This window comes from Prosopis cineraria, unplaced genomic scaffold, assembly GCF_029017545.1.
Source record: "Prosopis cineraria cultivar Desert tree isolate PC_DT_omini unplaced genomic scaffold, ASM2901754v1 PC12, whole genome shotgun sequence".
Lineage (NCBI taxonomy): Eukaryota > Viridiplantae > Streptophyta > Magnoliopsida > Fabales > Fabaceae > Prosopis > Prosopis cineraria.
Genome location: NW_026555343.1, coordinates 42,044,403 through 42,067,663, shown reverse-complemented (window position 1 = coordinate 42,067,663; position 23,261 = coordinate 42,044,403). Strand labels below are relative to the sequence as shown.

General features: G+C 33.0%; 1 protein-coding gene across 2 annotated transcripts; it reads left to right on the top strand.

The window, feature by feature from the left end:
- The first annotated feature begins 9,344 nt into the window (after positions 1-9,344).
- On the top strand, positions 9,345-11,696 carry LOC129287681 (protein TILLER ANGLE CONTROL 1-like). 2 transcript variants are annotated; one of them, XM_054923905.1, is made up of 5 exons: positions 9,345-9,468; positions 9,650-9,695; positions 9,778-10,439; positions 10,575-10,689; positions 11,540-11,696. In XM_054923905.1, exons 1-5 carry the CDS (start codon positions 9,439-9,441, stop codon positions 11,551-11,553), a joined length of 867 nt encoding a protein of 288 aa, XP_054779880.1. In that variant the 5' UTR covers positions 9,345-9,438; the 3' UTR covers positions 11,554-11,696. The 2 variants fall into 2 exon arrangements, with proteins under 2 accessions (XP_054779880.1, XP_054779881.1); XM_054923906.1 differs by lacking the exon at positions 9,345-9,468 and adding an exon at positions 9,519-9,531.
- The last annotated feature ends 11,565 nt before the right edge of the window (positions 11,697-23,261 follow it).

Here is a 23,261-nt window from a genome sequence, read left to right as displayed (position 1 = left end):
TGAATGAATCCTAGTTAGGGAACTGGATTTCAATTTCTCTATAATGGATTATCTCCTCCCACCACTATTGTTTTGTATGGGCATCCATTATTGCTTATACCTATCTTCTACCCCTCCTTACACCATTGTCATTCTTCTCATAGTTGTAAACTTCTCATTCTGATCTTCAAACTTATTTTGTAGATCTCATATTCTCATTTAGATCTTCCTCCAATCCTTATCTTCAAACTTATTTTCCAAATTAGTAGTTTTTTTTAGTTTGATTATGTTATTGAATGTGTTTTATGCTTGCAAGAGGAGTTAATAATTGATTTGATTTCGTTGGAAAGCCATTGATGGAAAAGGAGAAAGGGAAAGTTTTTTTTCCTTTTATGATTAAGGATAAAAAAATTTATTTTATAATTCTTTGGGTTAATGGGCAAATCTACCCTCAAAATATTTCTTTAGGTGAAATTGGTATTCTTAAGTATTTTAAAGAGTAATGTTCTTTCTGATGTAATTAAACTATAGCAATCCAAACCTAACCTAACGGACTGAGCAAATTGATCGTGGAGTTCCCAAGTTTGACCATCTCCTGCTTTGCTATATTTTTACATGGCTTTTGAAATGATAATGTGAACCCTCACTCTTCTTTATTGTCCTTGACCCTTGTCCGACATTTACCATGTGGTTTTTTTATCAGTTGGGAGATTTATGATTCATTATTAAATATCACATTTGGTAAGCCATGAAGATGTTTGTAGATGAGAGTGGAAGCAATGGTTAGCGAAGGAGGAGGAATCGCTGATGTTATCTATTGCGAATAATAAAAATGAGGCCTTTGGTTCTGAGGTAAGGATGTTAGCGAAGGACCAACAAGCTATTATCACTATCATTTATTGGTCCCCGGTGGGCCTCAAAGATCTAGAGCAACCTAAGTAGAAGGTTTTCTAATTATGGAAATTATAACTAGGGAGGGTGTGGGTATTTTTTATGGCATAACAGGGAAGTTGATGAAAGGGAAAAGATGATGATTAACAAGCTCATAGGCTAGATAGATAAGTTGATTCATAAGATCATTGGCCTAAGAAGACAACTTGACAGGGAAGGTTTCTGGTTTGAGCTTGATTTGATTTTGAATGAATTGAGGAAGGTGGAAAGTTTGCAAAAGAAGATTGAAAAGGAAGATAGGAGGAAGAGGTTGAAGATAACAATAGCAATGCTTGTAGTCTTTTGAATTTATTTTTTCATCATCATATTCTTAAATGTTTGAGTCAGTGTTGTGCTACAAGGAGGAAATATATCTTCCTTTATTTTGCTACATGTAAAAGCGTGAAAAATAAAATGAATTTTTGGTATATTTTTGGGTTAAATTTTTTCAAATCTCGTTCCATTTCATTATTAAAGTGTTGTACCATCTTATTATTGTGACCAATATTCACTATCTCATAGATAAGAAAAAAGCATAAAGCATGTCATATATAACATTGAAAGGCTTATTCTTTGCTTGAAAATAAACCATCATATGCATTACTAGCATAACAAGTCCTATGATACTAATCCCTACATAAGTTAGCAATCATAATATGGTGCGCCTAAATATAAAACAAAAGCATAAACTATTTTAAAAAAGTACCAATTGGAAAATGCACAATAATAATGGGTTAGAACACCCATCATTCACAAAATAATTAAGACAATCACTAACAGTAGGTCTTCATCACAAAATAAGCTAAGATCTTGCATTTCTCTTAAGCTATTTGATCCTTCTCTCCCTTTTTGCTTTAAGACTCGAGGCTGTGCAACTTGGTTGCCTTTTCCATATTAGTCTAAGTGAGCTAAAGGGAAGTTTAGTTGGTTTACTAACTGAAGAACCATTTCTATTGAAATTGATTCTTCTCAAGCCTCTGGTGTACCATTACCTTGGTGTTTTTGCCTTCTTGTATGCCTTATTTGCTTCTCATTTAGAATAGGGAAATGTGTCTCTAAGTCTGCATAATGTCATGTATACTTAGTTGCATTGCCCTTTTCAAGCATAACTTTTGAGCTCATGCTAGGCTTCATAAGTACACATAAATTAAAGTAAGTACATCAAACGAATAAAGTAAATACAAGAAAATCAAGTAATTATTGACTCACATCCATCATTGTCCTGCCTATCTATAAATCCACTCTAATGCCAAATCCAGACTCAAATAGTGGCCTATGCACACAAGTAGCATACCTTGAGGAAGAGGGTTGCCTTGTCTAAGATTTTTGAGTGGGTTGTTTTGTAGCTGATGCCTTCTTCCTACCTCTGCTTTTATATTTTTTAGATGAAGATGGCCTCTAATTAAAGTACATAATTAAATTAAGAAATTTTCACATGCTTGCAAGTTGATTTGCCGTGTCTTCTTTTTTTTACATATGCTGCAAGTTTGAGCTGAACCAATCTTGCTTAACCTTTTTGGCCATATTGGGGGCAAGTTAAATGGATGTATAAGGACTTCTAGCATATCTTGACACATTTGTTATGCCTTTCTTTTCTTCCTCCTCTTCATGGCCTCCTTAATTTATTACCTCTTCATTTTAGGTTTTTCTAGCAGCTTCAACACTAGTAGGGGCTCTAGTGGATCAATCTTAAATACATTCTACAATGACTTCCCTCTCACAGGCTATAATTTATCTCTGTAGCTTGCCAAATAAGAGTCCCTATGATAATACCTTGAAATCTGGGTTGTGGGATAGATTTTAGCATGGTAAAATGTACAGATTGCATGTTGACATGGGATTTCAATTAAATCCCATGCCTTACAAGTACAAACCTTCCTAGTAATATATATTGTATGCCTATCTTCCCCTTCCAGTACTTTATAAGCCTCGTCCCCATTGAAGTACACCTTATAATTCGAAGCAAGATCCCTATTTGCCTTAAGAAGCTTTACACATTTAGGACTAAAGTTCCCATTCCATTTTTATAAACTATTTTCACTCTCAGCTATTTCATCATCATTTTTACTCTAATCCCATCAAACATGCAAATTATAGGAAGAAACCTATAGTCATTTATCTAGGCATTAAAACTCTCACTCATATTGTTATCCACAATCCATTAAAGACAAGTTCTCTTGAAGTATGCTTTAACCCAACCTTAAGGAGGATAAGTCAATATAGTCCTGACTGCCCCTTGCTAAGACCCCTAAAGGCCTTCAGATTGTCATTGAATTGCTCCTTATAAGTACTTAAGGCACAGGTAAAATTTTTTTTCTTTAATTCTCTACCTCTACCTTACACTTCAGTTGGCATATATATGCCTTGCACAAAGTCTATGTTCTACTTTTAGCAACACCTCACATATAGCTTGCATAAATCCCTACACAATATACACAAAAATCCTTAATTTTTTTAACCCTTAATAGTTAAAAGTGTTACCTTTTGCATGTTCGACATCATTGTTACTCTTGAACCATCATCTTGGTTTAATGATTTCTACAGCCATAAAATAAATCATCTCTAATTCATTGTGTTCTCTTACTAGGTTAGGGCAATTGCTATCAAGTAGACTGAGTTATTAGCATCTATGCCTATTACAGTGAGTAAAACCCCTCTTACATTGCCTTTTAAGAATGTCCTATCTAGACCAATGAAAGGTCTAACATGCTTTCCAACTAACCTATTAACCATGTAGCACAATTAAAAAGAATGTAATACAATACAAATCTAAAAAAAATATAAACATAAAACAACAAAACAAGGCATTGCAATACCTTAGATGCATTAAAGCAGACATACATCTTACTAAACATTCTTCTACCTTTCTCTAAGGCTTCTTTTCTAAGCTCAATAGTGACATTTGAACTTGAATTTGAAGTCCTCAACTCATTGCAATATGCCTCCAATTACCTAAACTCATCCTTGTAACTGCCTTACATCTCCTCTATAATCATTTTTTTGGCCTTCTTATACTTATAGATGTTTACATATAGTTTTAGTTTGTCTTGTACATCTTTCTTCATGTCACTAACCTTATATTAAGGCCTTTCTTGGACCTTGTTCTTAAAATAGACACCACTTCAAAGTTTTCCTTGGATTCTTGAAAGCCCTAAGATAGTAATACTTAAAATAGAGAGTTTTCACTTTTATACTTAGGTTGGTCCTATCCTTTGAGGCATATATCTCAAATAGACACCCTTTTACGCATATGGCCTTAATTCTTCGTGGTTTACTTTCAATTAGTTTGAATGTCACTTCATTTCTAATTGCATGTGACAAGGGCTTTCATAAACTCATCCTTTGAGGCAAATGTCATACCCAATTAAAGAAGGGCCTGCTGTTCAGTGCATTAAAGTCTTTAAGTCTCCTCACTTCCTTCACAGGCCCACCACCATCTTTCAGGCCCGATCCAAGATTATTAATGTTATCTTCCTCTTCCAAATTAGACTCCTCATCCATATCATCATTGGATTCTTTAAGCTTATTTGAGAAATTTTCATCATCTGAGTCATCACTTCCACTATCTTCAATATCATTGATTGACACCTAATCATTCTCCTCATTGCCATGTCTAATGGGCTGAACCTCAATTGTTTCAACTCCTTCTCCCTCAAACTCAATATTACTCTTCCTAACTCCGCTACCCAACTCTTTTTTAGACTCTTCATGACTATTCTCAACATTATCCTTGTCCATCCTTTCAATATCCTTAACTCATCTTTATAAGGGGTGTGATATAGGTTGGCTCCTCATATTGGATAGAGGGAGGCACATAGTTTAATATTTCATTAGCTATAGTCAGATACCTACCCTTTAATCTATGACGCGTTTCTTGTCACTCCTTCTTTCTTCATTTAAACTTAGTGAAGAGATTCACGATACTGTCACAATCAAGGTGCCTACCATATTCTCTAGTTAATGCCCTTCTATTATTACTCTCACTTACTACCTCAATCTTATCATAGGGCCCATCAAAAGCCCTTTCACTCTTTATGATCATGAAACTAGACAAAAAGCATACAAACAGACAATCGAGGGCTACAATGGGATTTCACTATTATGTAATTAAACAAGACACTTCGTCAAGGATTTGAGTACTCACCTTCACAATTAATGTGCTTTTCAGCTTTATTGTTCCATCGTCGACCTCAAAGGTTCCTCCCTTGCATAGTCACCTTTTGTTTGAAGCTAACCTAAGTTAAACCTCTGTTTTGAGTCTTTTGGTATACTTCAAAGTACAATTGTTTAGCTGTAAAAAAAATCCCTAAGGTAAATGTCGAGCAAGGGTTAAGGACAATAAACGAGAGTAAGGGTTCACATAGTCATTTCAAAAGCCACATGGAAATCTAGCAAAGCAAGAAATGGTCAAACTCAAGAACTTCATGATCAACGTCCTTAATCCGTTAGGTCAGGTCTGGGTTGCTACAATTTAAAATACTTAAAATGCTTAAAGATACCAATTGCACCTAAAGAAATAGTTCGAGGTTGATTTGCCCTTTAACCTTAATTCTTTGTTTTTTTCCTTAGATTACATTACATTACATTCTCTTTGATTCTTTGAACTAAACGGACCATAAATGTTGTATTTTTTTAATAGAACGAAACATATGAAAGAATTGAGATATTATGAAAGGATGATAAGCAAGAGCATAGTTAGTTAATTAGTAAGTGAGGAACCTAATTTGCAATTTCAACCATATGTTTATAGAAGCCAACAAATATGCAGATTGGCTTGCTTATTAAATTTTTCAAGTGACAACCTTAATATTTTGATTTTTGATGATCTACCTTAGGGTATCAAATCCTTACGAGTTTAGACTTAACTTAATTTCTTCTTCATATATAGTTCATCGTGACCATGTATTAAAAAAAAATTCTGCTATTTGAAGTTGAATGTAAAGACAACAAGATTTATTAGGTTGTCTAAATGTAAATGAACTTGAGTTGATGTAAAAAGTCTCATATTAAATAAAGTTGGGTTTAACAGCTAATATAAAATAAAACAAAAGGACCCATAAACTATGAGCTTTGAAATTTTGAGTTAGTTGTGCTAAAAAAGAAATTATTTATTCATGCAAACTCATGCGCATGGTCAGTTATGTACATCATATTCTCTCTGTTTTTTGGTGCAATCAGGGGGCCACTATCATATTCCTTTAGCTAACCTTAAATAATATCGACTAAAGAACACGAGTTTTACCCAGACGCATGTGGGTGTGTTTCATTTCTACTTCTTTTTAAGGATAATTCTTCCGTACTCTTGCCTCACACATCATGCACTGGTGGAGAAACTGCTCCAAAACTTGTTTGACTTCAGTTAATTATGCTTTTACTAATCCGAGATCCTAGATAGATGTTTCCGAAATTTATGAATTTGCAAAAATTATAATGTCTATTAACAATGGAAAAGTTGCAACTGAGCTGAACTTTCATGCGCGACAAAGCAACTATTGAGCCAAGGATGACACGCACCCGCGCACACACACACACACACACACATATATATTGGCCAGAAGGACAATTACATTAAATAAACGCACTAGAATTTGTTAATAATGCTGGACAAAAAGCTTAGGAGCAGGCAAATCGAAGCTTCAAGAAATATGAAAAAATGCATACATGATCAGTGCTAAAAGACGAGTCTAAGGCTTGGGGCTAATTCTGAATGAATAATATTAGAAGACTTGAACTATGACTGTGTGGTCACGAGGTGTTCGTACTGATTGCGATTTTTTTGTGTATGTGAATGTGTGCTCAATCTTTTGACTGTTATCTCCACCTTAGGAAACCCACTGTTGCCACTTTGATTTTTAATTTTTAACAAGCTATTAGGCATAATTATTGTAATGGATCATATAAACATTTATGGAAGCAACATGCGGAAAACAAAAAGAATAATCACGACTGATCACTTGTTGGCTAGCTCGAGAAGATGACTTCACCCAGAAGGCTGAGCCTTATCGATCAATTTCAGAGGTCTTCGTTTGATTTGCTCAAGAGACAGACATTAAAGTTAATTTCCTCATCAACTCTCTCTGGAACTTGTTTTTACTTTGTTCTGTATCTAAGATATTTGTGTGGAAGCATCTAGTTTGATGTGTTTGGTATACTATTACCATGAAATTTTTGTTTTTCTTCCAGATGAAGAAAACTAAAAGTTGAAGCATCCCTCAATACAGGGTCTTAAAAAGGACAATATGTGCGCTATATATATATATATATATATATACACACTCTGTAGTTTCTAACACTCGCTAGCATCAGCTTCAGAAGTTATCGCTGTTAAAAGGTCATTTTCCTTCCTTGAAAGTTTGCTTTAGCTGTGACACAAATTTGTAAGCTTATGGTGTGGAAGCACTCAGTGTGACCCACAGGCACATATATAAGAAGAATCCAAAGCATTTTCCTGGCTTTGAAGGCAACAAATAGAACTAGCAATCAGACAAAAAGCTAGGTGTCAGAGACCGAGAGTACTATGATTGGAATTGTATCTAATTTTTCTCTGCCACTGTTTTCTGCTTGGCCATGCCCTCTTGGAGAGACCTGTTTCCAGTTCAGCTTTCACTTTCATACAACATTAATTCTTCTCGTGAGATCAACATTTCATGCCCGTAATCAATAAAATGCACCTCCCTTTTGATCTTTTATAGACATTACAATTTACATGACTCGATTCTTCATTCATGGGCATGTAACAAGTTAATAACTACAGATGCAGATAAGCTTCAGTTTATTTGCATGTCACAAGCTCAAATACTAGCTTGATGAATTACAAGCTATGAGATGGATGTCTGAGACTGAAGATTCTTAAGGAAAGATAATTCACTTCAGTCATGAAAGTAAAAATATCTTCTCCTGGTCTAGTGAAAACCAAAGTTTTGAAACCCTAGTCAATGTATGCATACACAAAATAAGATTCCGTGCAGCTGTAAGAAGCCCCAGTCAAAGGACACAGATTAAAATTTTATTCAGATTGTGATAGAGGAGAAGATAACAATAGCAAGTAGTTCCTTCAATGTGACTATATCGATCCAACAACCAGCAGCATCACATGGTCAGATATTTTTTGACTTTGCATGAATATTCAGACCTAGCTACTGTAGGCGCTGTGCTGTACGTAAATAGCATTTTTGCCTTCTTGATTGTAATTTATGGATTAACGGAATAAAAAAAAAATTAAATGAAACAAAGTATTACACTAGGTCAATCTCATGAACTGGAAACTTTAAGTTTTGAGTTCTCAAGTGTGTCAGGCGAAATCTATGGTTCTAAGTTCAAAGAAACTTTTCGTATTTTTGGGAAATACTTCTTATTTTATTGCATATAAATTATTCCACAGTATATATTAATCATAAAAAGGAGCATTGACGGCATTCTTTTTGTTCTGTAGTAATTTGCAAGAGAATCAGCACATGAAATATCTAAGCTGCTTGATCCTTGCTGTTTCAATATTGCAGCAACACAGTACAGATCGGTAAATGCTATGAGGCTCACTTCATTTGTTTCCCTCTTCAGCTTTGATTGCGACGTCAAGACAAAATTCATGGAATGTTTAGATTCCCATGTTTAGTGTTTTTGGTCACGCTGTTTAAACATTCTAACTACTGTAACTTTTTATTTTCTCAGGGAGCGAGTGAAGGTGCTGTCTTTGATGACCAGAGGAGTTTTGCAAGTTCTAAATGAGTCACATAATTGACTACCAATATCTTTTGTAGTTTTTATTTTTTTACTAGAATTTTGAGCCATATCCTCTTTTAAAGAATTTTAATGAAATCAAGTCTATATCTATTAAAATATCAGTCATGTGTTACCTTTTGGAGAAGAAAATCCTTGGAATATTTTATTTTCACAATCTTACACTTGCATATTTACTTCTTATATATCATTCCCCACAGTGAAAACCTTATAAGAAAAGTAGGATTTATGAATTTAAGAAGTGCTCTACAAGAGGCAGACTTTTGGAATGAGCCACTCACAAACTCTTTTAACCAGGAGTACAAATGAAGTCTTGTGAAGTGGAGCTAGAAATAATATTTTTAACCAAGCTTATGACACATTTTTATCTTTCCATTTTTAAATTGTTCATTTATTTTTTTCCCCCAACTTACAGAATTTGGAGACAAAAACTTCAAACAAAAAGGGCAAAAAATAAGTTCAAGCATCATTTTCCTTTCCTTTTTCGAGCTCTCCTTTTCTTTGATTATTCTTTCCTTTTCTGAACTTCTAAACAGATTCTTTGAGATCAATTGACGGGTTCCCATTTGATCGTATAATGCAGATTCATCGCTTTACAGGTTTCTCCTGTAGAAAACTGACACGTAAGCCATCATTGAATGAGTTTAGTCTTGAAATATGGTCATTGAAATTTGAGTTAAGAGACCAAACCACATTATAACATTAATTCCACTGTATGTGAGAGCCCACCTGTAGGCCACACTCTTGGGGAACACGTGGCTCAACTCGATTGGGCCACCAGGTTGGTCCACCATGAGCGTTTCATTCCTGATCCTCATAATGGTTAGGCCCCCGTCCCTTACTCTGCATCTGTAACCATTGTTTGGAAAGCGGGAAAAAATGAAGGTGATGGCAAATCATGCATGCATCTATATCCACTTTGCTTCTCATTCATATTTAGTAATCATTTTTCATTGTGATCAAATGGGATCTCTAAGTTTTCAGTGTTGTTAATTTGTTACAGATCTTCAACTGGGTGCATAGGACGTTCCTTCATAGTGCTCTGAAGGGTTTGACAGATACATATATCTCTAACGTGTTCAAATAACTCTGCACAATGTTTATATTGTACGTATGCTTTGTTTTTAACAGATGGGTTTGAATCAGACGTGAGAAAGGCTGAGCCTGAAGCAATCAAACGGGATGATCAAGCTTCACTGAAAGAAGTTGCTCTCGTTAGTGGTTGGAAAGATGGCATTCTAACCATTGGCACTCTAGGCTGTTATGGTCCCTTCAAGACCTCCAGCCAACACAAAGATTACTTGGCTCTGGAAAGTGATGAAGATGAAGCAGAGAAACATGAGGAAGAGGAGAATTATTGCACAGATGGTGGTGTTGAGGAAGAAAACAAGTATTGGGAACCTGAGTACGAGGAAATGAAACCACTTATTCACACCAAGTTTGAGAATAACTTTGAAGATGTAGTGAATGAAAAACCCAGTCGTGCCAATGCTGCCAAAGTGGAAGCTCTTGTGGCTCTGACACCAGTTTTGGTTTCTGATGATGTCACAGAATGTATCCATGTGGGGACTGAGCAGAAGGAGAAGAAAAGTGAAAGAATCACCCTGGCTGACCTGTTCTTGGCTGATTCTGAGAAAATAATGAAACATGACGCTGCAAAAGTGTTGCTTGATGACCAGCCTGGTGATGATAAACAAAGCCTGAAAGCCAAACGTGGACAGCCCACATTCGCCAAGAAGCTCATTTCTGGCGTCAATAAGGACAATCCACACCCAATAAACAATATACGAAAAGTAAGTCATTAAGCTTCTCGTTCGCACAACCTCACTATGAACAAGCTTGTATAGTACCAAATAATTAACCAAGAACTTGCATGAATCTACTTGTTTGACTTGATTTTGTTTTCGTTTTGGTTTTAAATATTGCAGCTGATGAAGAAGATGATAAAGAAGAAAATCCATCCTGAGGTGGATGTCAAGAATAAAAAATCAGAAGACCAGAAACCTAGTGCAAGTGAAATCTGCGAGAATCAAAAGATTGAAGGTGCGGCAGCTGAACCAAATTTTGTTTAATCAGTGGCCTTTATTGTGATTTTCTTTTTTTAAACCCTCAAAGATAGAGTTTATAGGTTCTTTCTAGTTATTTTGTATTAGGAATTGAATCAACCGTATCCAACTTGAAACTTCTTAGATTGACTCATGTTCACTCAGATTGGCATAACATTATTATTATTCTTTTTTTTATCCTACCCCACTATTTTCTCCTCGGAAGTTTCTCTATATCCAGTCTAACAAATTTGACTGTCCTTTCATCTACTTGACTCTGATCTGAACGAAGAAATCATGCAACGCATGCTTGAGACGTTCTTCATTTGTTTGTGACTTGAGTGCAGACAGGGATGTTGGTGCATTGAACAAAGAAAGATCATTGTTTATACAAGAAATAAGTTGTTACCGAGGATGTTTGCATGATATTCAGTGTGTTACAGTTTTATGGAAGACAGATTCAAAATGATCATAAACCAAATCCAATCCAATCGTCACTTTCCATGTGGTAGTAATAATCATTTATCGTCTGTGCGGGTCCCCTTCCACCAAAAACAACTGAAAAATCCAACTAAGAATGCCAAACCAAACAATCATATGGTAATCAACCTGCGAAGCAAAACTCACTTTACATGATTGCGCTTTAATATTTATTTGTGAAAACAACTATTTATTTTGCATTATGTAATTTTGTTAGCAATTGCTCCAATTATACGAGGCCAAGCAAAAACAACATACTTTGACTCAAGACCTGCGTCTCATTTTGTTGGCCACATTAATTACTTTTCTTCTCTGCTGCATTTGCAATATTTTATTGATGTGAGGATCCCCCTGCTTCTTTTTTGCAGGCACCAGTGGTTAATCTGTCCTCTGGAGTGTGCTGGTAATCTGCAGTTGTACTTATATTTTATTTTTCATAATGTAAGGACGTGTATTGATCAGGTTAATTTTTGCTGGTGTATTTTATGAACAAAGCATGTGATTGTGTTGTCTGATACCTCTCAATTTGTAGTGTTGAATTTAATTACTTTGACTTGAATTGTGGTTGTCTCAACTCTCAATTCTCAATTCTCTGCTTCTCATGACATTTCATTTGGAATTTTGACAATATTTTGGGTCGTCGTTCATTCACCATTCGTTCTTATCACTCGTTCATCAAAGCCTCTCTCTCTGTTTTTGGTCAAGTCGTTTTCCTGCGGGATCAATGGCTTTCCCCTCTTCGAGTTATCTATGGAGACTAGCAATTATCTGATGAACCATTGACTTGATGGGCCTGGCCCAACAAGTCCAATTGACAATAAAGCCTATACTATGAGAAAATGGGGCAGCCCAATGAATTAATGAGCCCAATAACCAAAAGATCTTCAGAGCCTACCATGCAAGTTGCAACGACGGAACTACCGGTTCCACTCAGCGAGGAGAGGTCCTTTTGACACAAAAACATAAAAGAGATTGTTGCTTCGTCAGTTTCAGATATGAGATATAGATTGTTACTTCGTCAGTTCTAGATATGAGATATTTTTAACTAATGCATAGAGTCTCAAACAAAATAAATAAAAAAATAAATAAATAAAGCAGGTAAGTTGGTTATTTGTAATTAATTTGTAAAGAATTCATGACACTTTTCAAAAATACGCTTACCATTTAATCTAATGAATTAAAATTTAATGCACGGAGATAAAAATGCCCCCAATAAATGGAGATAATATATCGGGAAAAATTAAAATAGAAAATAAAAGAGAATGAGATCTTGTATATTATTTAGGACCAAATCTAAACTCTCAAATGAACCTTTTATTTAAGACAGGAGTGAATAGCTTACAAAACAGGTTTACAAGTGTATTCATGCATGATGCATGCATTCAATTTGCACCTGGCTCCAAGGGCCAGGCTAAGCTAGATGGGGAAGATAGAAAGAGACATAGAGGTGAGGACCACGTGGGCTTTCCTCTGCCAAGTGACAACCCTATAGAAACCGGGCAAAATCTAAACTGCTCACAATAGATTTTGACAGCCATATTAGATCAAAAGGACAAGACACTAACAACGGTCAACCTCCACCGGCACCCTAGCTCCGCGGCAGAGAGTGTCATGCTGACCAAGTTATTAATTAGAAAACAGAAGAATCCAACGAAAGTAAATCGCTACGTAGTGGACATGTTATTTGTGAACCAATGCCATAGCCTGGTCCCCCAGCAAAGGAGCGTCGTGGAAGCAGTATGCAAATGTGAAAAGGTCGAGGTTCTGGTCCCCTCCTCATATCATATATCCATGGATAAAGGTGACATTCAGGTCTGGGCATCGCTGGTCCCTCTTCCCTTCAAGCATTTAGGAACACTTTTTTGAAGTCAAATTCTACATCCTGTTTGCCCCACTTTCTTCGCGCACGTATAAGTTCCCACTCCAGCCTTGAAATGTTTGACCTTCTCCATCCTTTATATCGCTTGCAATTCAATCACTCACTCACTTTGGATCCTTTGTAATGAATTTTTTATCCTTCTCCTGAAATTTAAGTTTTATCAATCAGATCTCTAAAATTTCATACACAATTTCATTTTCTTATTTCATCTTATCCGACTAACATTTGTTTTTGCAATCTATAAAGTTGTTGTCATTCACTCTACGACGCATATGTGATTAGGGTTATCCGTCTTCAAACTATAAAAACTAGTTGTATATAATTTCAAAATTTTAAGGGCTTAATTTATTAAACATAAAAATTTAATGACAAAATGAAGTCAATAATAAAAAAAAATTCAGGGACCAAATAATTCACTTAATGATTATACATACATACATACAGACACACACACACACAGAGGTTTGAGAATCGCCTTTTCATATATACTAACCGTACATCATTAATTTTACTTGAGAGAGACGTCAATATTGCACACGTACGTCTATCTAATCCATTTATCTATCTATCTATTATAAGATACACAAAATTTCTTACAACTAAAGGTGATCAAACTATACACAAACTGATAATTGTATTCTTTTGTTAAAGTATAATTTAATTTGCAAAGAAAAATATTTAAATTTGTGTTGATGTTATTTATTTTATGTAGAAACCCCAACTTTAGTTTATTCTCGTTTATTTAAAAATTACAATTTTATATCAACCAAACACATTTTCAAAATACGTGTTAATGTCACACGAGTAATATATATATATATATATATATCTTTTGATTAAAATAAGTACCATTATCTCTGTTGTTATGCTGAGATAGTCAGCATGATGCATCTTTGAGATGATAACGAAATTTGAAAAAATAAATAAAAGCTGAGAAAATTCATTTTGAAGTCTTCATCTATCTTAATAGTGTGTTTGGATCCATAAAGATTTAGATTTGAATTTGGATTTAGATCGAATCCCACGTTTCGGTATACAAGAATTAACACAAATATATTTTTAATATAATTTTTTTATAATTTTAAATTCCCTCTATACTAGTTGTTTAAAATTTCAATTATTTCAAACCTTTTGTTTTTTTTTTCTTCATATTTTTACTATTAATGTATCTGACATCTTTTATATTCTTTTTAAATTTATCACTTTCAATTTTTCATTTTCACTTGAATCTCAATTCATCTCTTTTTTATTTAATTTTTTTAAAGAGTTAAAAGTCATTTTTATCTTTGAAGTGTATATGAAGGGTGACAAGTGACCCTAAGCTCAACTACAGATAATTTATATTGCTCAACCTCAAATATTTTTTGTTCTGTTACCCTATCATTATCTATCCATTTTTTCTGTTAATGAGAGCCATATTCAAATTTTTTTAATATTTTTATTATAAAATATTATTTTTAAAATAAAAAATTCTCTCCTCTCCTCTCCTCTCTCCCAATTGCTACTGGCACCCATGATTTGAGACACTAGCTCCTCCTCGTCAGGGTTGCTAAAGTCAATGGTGGGGACCTCCAGTTGAACCCCCTAAACGTGGTGATGTTGGGCTGCTCCGTCCCTGATCGAATGAACTCTAGTAGGATATTGCCCTAAGACAAAGAGGCTATGTCTTGCACTCTTTATCACCTCTATGGATTCTGAAACAGGGCAAGTAGTTGGGCTTAATGAATTGGGATGTGTGCCTCAAGAAGATAAATAAGAAAAAGAACAATGCAGCAGACGTGCTTGCAAAGATTGGACTAGATAGTTTGCTTGGGCTTAGTATTTTCACTAACGCCCTTGCGAAGTTACACACTGTACTGGAGAAGGATTTGCTGTATTTAGTTGATTATATAGGCTTACTAGCCTAGGATGTGTCTGTCCTCATAAAAAAAATACAAAGTAGCCCGCCTTAGTAACTTCCCTTACAACATCCGTTTCTCTTGTGCAACGAGCAGCTGATCCCTCTCATGCAAGTCATCATCATTTTGAGCAGCCTTGCTCTGTTTCTTTCTATAGAAATAGAGCAACTTTCTCTTCATAGAATATCACCGCTAAGCATTACATTGGAGTCATGTTCATTTGGGCCACACAACCATCAGTCAAAAGCTTCATGCATACATACGTGCATAGCTCGCGACACTCCTCTCTCTCTACCTTCTCTCTTTGGTCATCTTTCACCAAGTGCGGTGAACGCTCTAAGGTTCATCGTTGTTGTCTTGTTAAGCTGTCCTTAAGCAGCATTGGGATCCCATGGATGTTAGAGTTGAAGCCCGATGCTGTCCTTAAGAAGCGAAGTAGAGGGGGAGACGGGAGACGGGAGATGGGAGGCTAAGAGAGAAAGTAGGGAGGGGAGAGAGAGAGAGATACGAAGGGGGGAGAAATGGGAGTTTGAAAGATAAAGAGACGAAGCATAGAGGGAGATGGAGCATAGAGGGAGACGGGAGATGGGAGACGAAGGAGACAAAGCAAAGAAGGAGACGAGATAAGAGAGTGTGGACGAGAAGATGATGAGATCGAGCAGGAGGGAGAGAGAGAAGAGGAGGGAGGATAAAAAATATTTAAAAAATAGCATGGGGCCTATAAATAATATTTTATAATAAAAAATTTAAAACTGGGCCCCACAAATGAAAAATAAACAGATAAATCAATGAGGTGATAACATAAAAACATTTAAGGTTGAGAGATATAAATGATTCATAGTTGAGTTTAGAGGTATCTATACATTTTGCATATGCTTTAGGGATATTTTTGACCCTTGACCCCTTTTTTTAAACTATTTAAATAAAAAATTTTAAATAGATAAATTTTAAATGTGAAATTTAAAATGCATGATTTTAAATTTAATATTCAAATACAAATCCAATAATCCAAACGCTATCTAATATTCCCCTTAGACTGGACTTCTTTGAAATTTTGAATTTGATGGATATTGCCTATCGATCACTTATATTCAAATGATTTGTTAGTAAAAATTCCAATAATAAAATCCTTAGACCTTGCTAATTCATGGACACAACATTAAGTTACTATTGGAACATGTGCTGAAAGTGACAATATCTCAAAGAATCAAACCATTGAAAGAGTCTAATAATATATGTATCTGAACCAGATCTTTGATCCCATATGCAATACTGATTTTATCAATATATAATATATATGTTGCAAGCATGAATAGTAGTTCTTTATCTTAAAATACCGTTACTTCTTTTAGCATTCACTAGATTTCTCTGCTGATGAACAGTGTAGGCATAGATAGATTGAAATTATCCTGTTTTAATTAATTTCTCTAACAATCTCAATTAGATAATCAAATGTTGATTAAAATGTAGGAGAAATGGATATCGCTGCCCATACATGTCCCAAGAAGAACGAGAGGAAGAGGAAGAAAAATATATTTTATTTATAAAAAGGAACATGGAAAAAAAAAAGCGTGATGTTAGGGGTAAATCAAGAGATTAAGATGAGACACGACATTATTTTTTACGGAGCAAAAATTATAATGATAGATGGTGATCATGACTGTAGATTGACACAGAAATGCACAATAATAAGCGTACAGTTTGTGTTATATATAATAACCTGAAAATGACATTTAAAGTCCTCTCAAAAAAATTTATCACAATAAAAATCTATCATTTTTGTATCGGATATTATTTTGGGAAAATACTTGTATATTATCGTTAAAAAGTCCATCATTTTTTATTAGGGTTTCCTAATTAGAAATTGAACAATTTAATTTTTCAACTTTTGACCAATTAATTATAATCCCTCTATAAATTGATTCATTATCGACATAGCTTCCACACACTAGAAGAGTCTTTGTTCCTTGGCTGATGCTAACATCAGAGGAAATAATAGATTATATTTTTTCTGCATAGTTTGATTCAAAAGCAGCTATTCTCCATACATAGTTTAAAGTGTAGTCAACACTTCGGTGATGTGTTCAATACGTAATTTCCTGTGGTACTTTAAATTCTTACTCAAACAAAAACAATCACATAGATATTGTCATATTGAGATGATAAACTATTTTAATTTGTAGTTCTATGTCTATTTCGATTATATGATATCCCTGGTGCATTTTGAATTTTCACTGTGCTGTCAGCATCTTGTCAGCATAGTGTAATTTTAAAATATCTACTTAATCCTAGCAATATAATATCGACATTAAAAAATTATTAAAATTCAACGCACAAGGGAGACATATTTTTGAACAATAAATTAACTTCCATCATTCGAACTCTCATAGGATTATTGTAATTAAGATTAAGATTAAGATTAAAAGTGTATAATAACGAAGGCTAAGTGATCAAGGAATATGACGCAGGTTGCATATAACACTTTGTTAGTAGATAAATTGCTTTTGGGCTAAATCATTAACTACTATATATTACTTGTTACGATCATATAATTAATTAGTAAAAGAAAATGTCATCGAGAGTAGTGATCATGTGGTGAAGGGATACATATAGTTTACGAAAGGCTTCTCATTCAACTGGTGAGGCAATTGTAAACTCTTATTATAGCATGGAGAGTGATGTAATCGAACCATTTTTAAATAAGAGAAAATTTTTTAATAGAAAGGAAGAATTTATATCTTGAACTGGATTCTCAAAATCTTGTAGTAGAGGCAAATAAGAACAACTCTAACAATGCGCACATTCTGAATTAATAGAGGTTGATGAGAAGAAATTCAGAGATCAGATAAGTACGCAGTATATGCATCTATCTCTTGCGAAGCGAATAAGTGTGTGAATATTCTTGCCAATGATACCATGAGTAATCTTAAGACTATTCATATTTGGGTTTGTATTCCTCTCCTCTAATTTTTCAGTCTAGTCCTTAAGGTAGGATCTGATGAAATGTGTGTGTGTGTGTGTGTGTGTGTGTTGCTTTGCTTGAGTTGTTTGTATTCTTCAAAAGAAAGGAATTAAGGAAGGAGGGAGGAAAGAAGCAAGACTTTTATATTGCTGCATGATGTCGGGTATGTTAATTATCAAGAAGATAATAATTGAAGTAGTTTGAAAATTTCAACGGCACATTAATGTAATATTAATGAGCGCTAATAATTCTAATCACATAAATATGCATAACACTGAACATGGAAAAAGACAACTCAAGTGTGTCTCTGCTTGGTAGGGAAACTATGGTGGTACTATTGCTAATATATACCAGAGGGTGAGGAGGTAGAATATCATTCATGTCATTTAGTATGAGACACTTTTTAAAAGAAATAAATATAACCTTTGTTATAAGTCCCTTACTAGAGTGTTAATTAATTTTTTTAATATTACTCCTATTTTTTGGCCATAACAATATTACTTTTATTTAATGTACAAATATGGCAAAATTTCATTTAAATATAGATAAAATTAAAAATTAATGACTTAAACATACTCCCTTTGGTCTCTCTTATAAGGTACCTTTTAGAAAAATTCTTCGCCTTAAAATATAAGATATTTTGATAAAAAATAATATTTTATTAATGATGCTTTTCCAATAATAAAAACCAGAATGGTACTTTTTTTTGTTTTAAATTATAAGACACTTTTGAAAGAGATTTATTATTCCAAAATATAAAATACTTTAACAAAAATAATATTTTATTAATGATACTTTTCAATATTACCTTTCCCATTATATTTTCTCTCTTTAATATTATTTTATAAATGGAGTATTAAATAAAAAATATTTTTATAAGTTTATATTTTTGTTTAAAAAAAGGATAAAGGGGCAAAAATACTCACAAAGTAGTCAACCACGAGCACCCAGTATTTTAAAGTAAAAAAAGGACAAAAATACCCATAACCATTATATGAATGAGTGCAAAAGTAACCAGACCGTCAACTTTGACCGTTAAATGCTGAATGTGCATACCACGTGTCAGTCTTTGCTGACGTGGACTGAAAAAGGGATAAAAATACCTATAAAGTCATTGGTCAAGAGCAAAAATACCCATAATGTTATTAAAGTTGGTGCAAAAGTGACCAATATATTCAATCTCTTAAATGTGGATTGTTAGGTGATGCCTAAGCAAAAGTTAACTATTTTTTGCTGATGTAAACAAAAAATATTTCAAGATGAATTTTTATAGATGTTAATTGATCATTGTATGAGTACCTATAATATTACTTTAATAGGTGTAATAGTGACCAATCCGTCAACCATATGGTTTCTTTTCATCACCACATATCTTGCCCCCTTCCTTTCTCTCTCTTCACTCATTTTTTGTCTGCAAAACCTGAGATTTGACATAGTGAGATAGGTTATTCAAAATCAAATATTAACATTGAGCACATCTAGCTTAAGAGTATTGTCACAACCTTAAGCAATTGCATTCACGATAGATTCAAAATTTTTAAATGATTTTTGCCACTACTGTAAAGAAACAAGCGATTTAATTTGATATTCAATCAAAATGACATTTTCTTACATGATATTTATACAATAACTGATTAACTTCTAAAAAATTTCATCTAGTAATATTTTTTATCTACATCGATAAAAAAATAGTCAACTTGTGCTTAGGTGTCAACTAAACGATCAACATTTAAGAAATTAGATAGATTGATCACTTTTGCACTAACTTTAGTAACGTTATGAGTATTTTTGCTCCTGGCCTATGATTTCGTGGTTATTTTTGTCCCTTTTTAGTCCATGTCAGCAAAAACTGACACATGGCATGTACAGTCAGTATTTAACGGTCAAAGTTAACAGTGTTAGGTCAAAGTTGACGGTCTGGTTACTTTTACACCCATCCATGTAATGTTATAGGTATTTTTATCCTTTTTGTCACTTTAGGATACTGGGTGCCTGTGGCTGATTACTTTATGGATATTTTTACCCCTTTATTCTTAAAAAATTATCAAATATATTTAATAAAATTTATTAATATGTATAATTTTATTTAAAAATATCAAGATAGGGTGTGTCAAGCTCAAATTATTACTGCAAGATCAAAGGAACCCCAAAAGAAATTTTGGTTTGTCTTCACTAATTTCGGGGATGCCACGCTAATTGTTTTGGTTGGAGGCCTTATCTGACCAAACAACTACAATATTAAAAAATGGTGGAACTTGGGCAATGAATGCACGTTGCTGTCAATATCAGTAAATGAACATTTATGATAATTAATCTGTCAGATTAGGTTGAAGACATTAATGTTTGCTTCAGTTCTTTTTCGACACTGTTAAAGCACTAGTACGCTGCTGCATGGTGCGTGAATGATCAAAACTCTGCATTATTTGCGAATCCGCTCCCAAAACGCACCAATCACACTGTTTTAGTGTTGACTTTTAACTCAAGGGCTAAATTACTATTTTAAACACCTCTACTAGTAATAAGTAGTTAGGCCTTTTCTTTGATTTCAATTGTTTCATTTAATATATATATATATATATATATGTATATGTATATGTATATATATGTAGCTCTTGTGTGTGGTTTTGTCTTATCATTGCTTAACCACACCCAGCGGCAACGATATACTATTTGAAGTTGAACAATAATCACGTAATGTTATACATGTATTTTTTTTTAAAAATATAATTTCAAATCTTTCTACTATATTTAAATTTTATTATAAGTTTTTACACTTTCTTTTCGATATATTAGATTCTTATACTTTTATTTTTAATATTTTAAGCCTTTTTACAAGCAATGTTATATGGGCCTGAAACACCGAAAAATAAAAGCATGAGGATTTTAAAAAAATGAGGAGACCTATAATAAAACTAGAGTAAAATATAGGGATATGAAGTTATGTTTTTTTTTTTGAATTTTTTTGGCCTAGTTGAGCTATAGATTCATGATTAAATGAATGTATTTCACTGATATTTTGAAGATTCCAAGGATGTTTAAATTTGGAGGTGCTTGTAAGATCGAGCATACTAATAATTATGAATAACTTGAAGAAGTAAAATATAATTTAGCCCATGAATAGTCAACTTATCCACACACACACGTGTCTTAAAATTAAGGCCGAAAATATACGTGAGAATTGCAACGCTAAGATACATTATAAAGTACAAAGAGAGTTGAGTAGCACAATATTATAACTCAGAAATGAAAAATTTTGCAAGCTTTATATTCGAACCAAATCACAAGGTAATCGGCTACAGGTTAGCATTCTTCAAAGAAAATACTTGTTTTTTCCTCGCTGCCAGAGACGCGAATCCATGTGGCTCTTTTTCGTACTTCGCTAACCACCAAAAGAGCTTGACATAATTAATCCAACAGATCCCATTACGCAGTATCGTTAGCCTCAACAGAAACCTAGCCAGAGAAACAACCATAAATTATTTGATTCTCGTGGAGGCACAAAATATTTTACATGTTTCGTGGACACCATTACATTAAAAGAAAAAAAAACTTTCAGCAATCACTTTAGGAAAATTTTAAAAAGCCATTGTTAAAAATAAACAATATCATAAAAGTTGTTGCTCAAAGTTTGACCTTAATAATAATTAATTGTAATTATATATCATCATCATAATTTTTTAATTAATTTAATATTTAACATTTTAAGATATAACTTTGTTGTATTATTGTAATTTTATGATGAGTATATAAAATAACATAATGAGTTTTCATTTAATATATTTTATAGTAGCTATTATTTAATGCTCATGAGTCAAATTAAAGAATCAAGCCTAACCGAGTTATTTCTTGTCCATTATTGTTATCAAGTAATGGATGATTTAATTCGGTCCAACTATTTAAGCTAGTTTGATTCATTGATTTTGGTTAATTAATATCGAATTGAACTGAATTGACCAATGCATGTCCTTATGTGAAGTAATGAATTCATTCAAGAACTTATTGTTTGATATTTTAATTTGGAATGCATATAATGTGATAATACGTCTTTATTTTTAAATGTTTTATGATTCAATTGATATTTTAAACAATAACACTACTTGTTTATAATAATTAAATATGTGATAGTCAAATTTATTCATTCATATAATTATATTTAATCTAATCTAATTTTTCAATTCAAATTCTACATTTAATATTGATAACTTTAAAGTTTAATGTTAATTTAGATGTTCTCAATTCGATGGTTAATAATAGGGAAGAGGAAGAGAGGAAGACGAAAAGAAGAGAAATGAGATATTCTAAAATTATACTATGTATGTGATATAATATGATTTTTTTTATATATTTGATGCTATCTTGCAACATAAATATAGAAAAATTAGATAATAGAGTGTATAATTTTCTTACAAAATTACAATTTAAAAATAGAAACTAATTAAAAAAGTAAAATGTAATATAAAACAAGCCAATTACATTACTGAATGGTTATTTTTTTATTAAAAGTAAAAATAAAATTTTAATTAAAACTAGCCAATAATTAAATAATTATGATCTAATGTATAATCATCTATATTTTTATTATTGATTCTTAGATATTTTTTATATTATAATTATAAATATGAATATCAAAATAAATAACATAATAACCTCGAGGAGTGAAAAATTAAAATAAATAATATAAAGGATATGGTATCAATTATATTTATAGTTTAGTTTAGATAAAATAAATAATATAATTCACAATTTTAATAAATTGAAAGAATTAAATGAGAATATTTAATGATAGTAATAATATTTTATAATATTTAATATTTAAAATATATGTATGTTTGTTTAGTTTAATAATATATATTTAATTATACAATAATGGATTGCAGGTTCATTTCAACTCAATGGTAAAATGGTGGGACACAAAAAAAAAGAACGTCGTGAGTTTAAATCATGGACAAGATGTAACATCTCAAACTTTAATCCTTGATTAACTAAACTTAATAATGATAATTAAGTAAATTAACATGGTGTGTGGTTAGGGAGGTCTAATGACTAGTTTTGATTGTGTTTTAGCCCTAATTGTGGGTTCAATGAAAAGTTGGGCTATTTGAGCATCGAAAAGAGAAGAAAACAAGGAAGGAGTGTTTCTATGCCACATGCCGCGGCGTAAAATACGTCCACCACGATGCATAGACATAACTAAAGTGAGAAAGGGACCTCTTTATGCCATGTGCCATAGCACATTTAGCATCTATTATGGTGCTTAGTCATTTTCTGCAGATTATAACTCACAAACTGAGGCAGAAATAGAAAGAAGAGAAAGGAGGAAACAAAGAGGACAATTTATGCTCTACTATGGT

Coding starts and splice junctions, on each gene's coding strand:
- LOC129287681 (XM_054923905.1), top strand. CDS start 9,439: ATGAGCGTTTCATTCCTGATCCTCATAATG. Junction 9,469..9,649: donor CATTCCTGATCCTCATAATG/GTTAGGCCCCCG, acceptor AATTTGTTACAG/ATCTTCAACTGGGTGCATAG. Junction 9,696..9,777: donor CCTTCATAGTGCTCTGAAGG/GTTTGACAGATA, acceptor TGTTTTTAACAG/ATGGGTTTGAATCAGACGTG.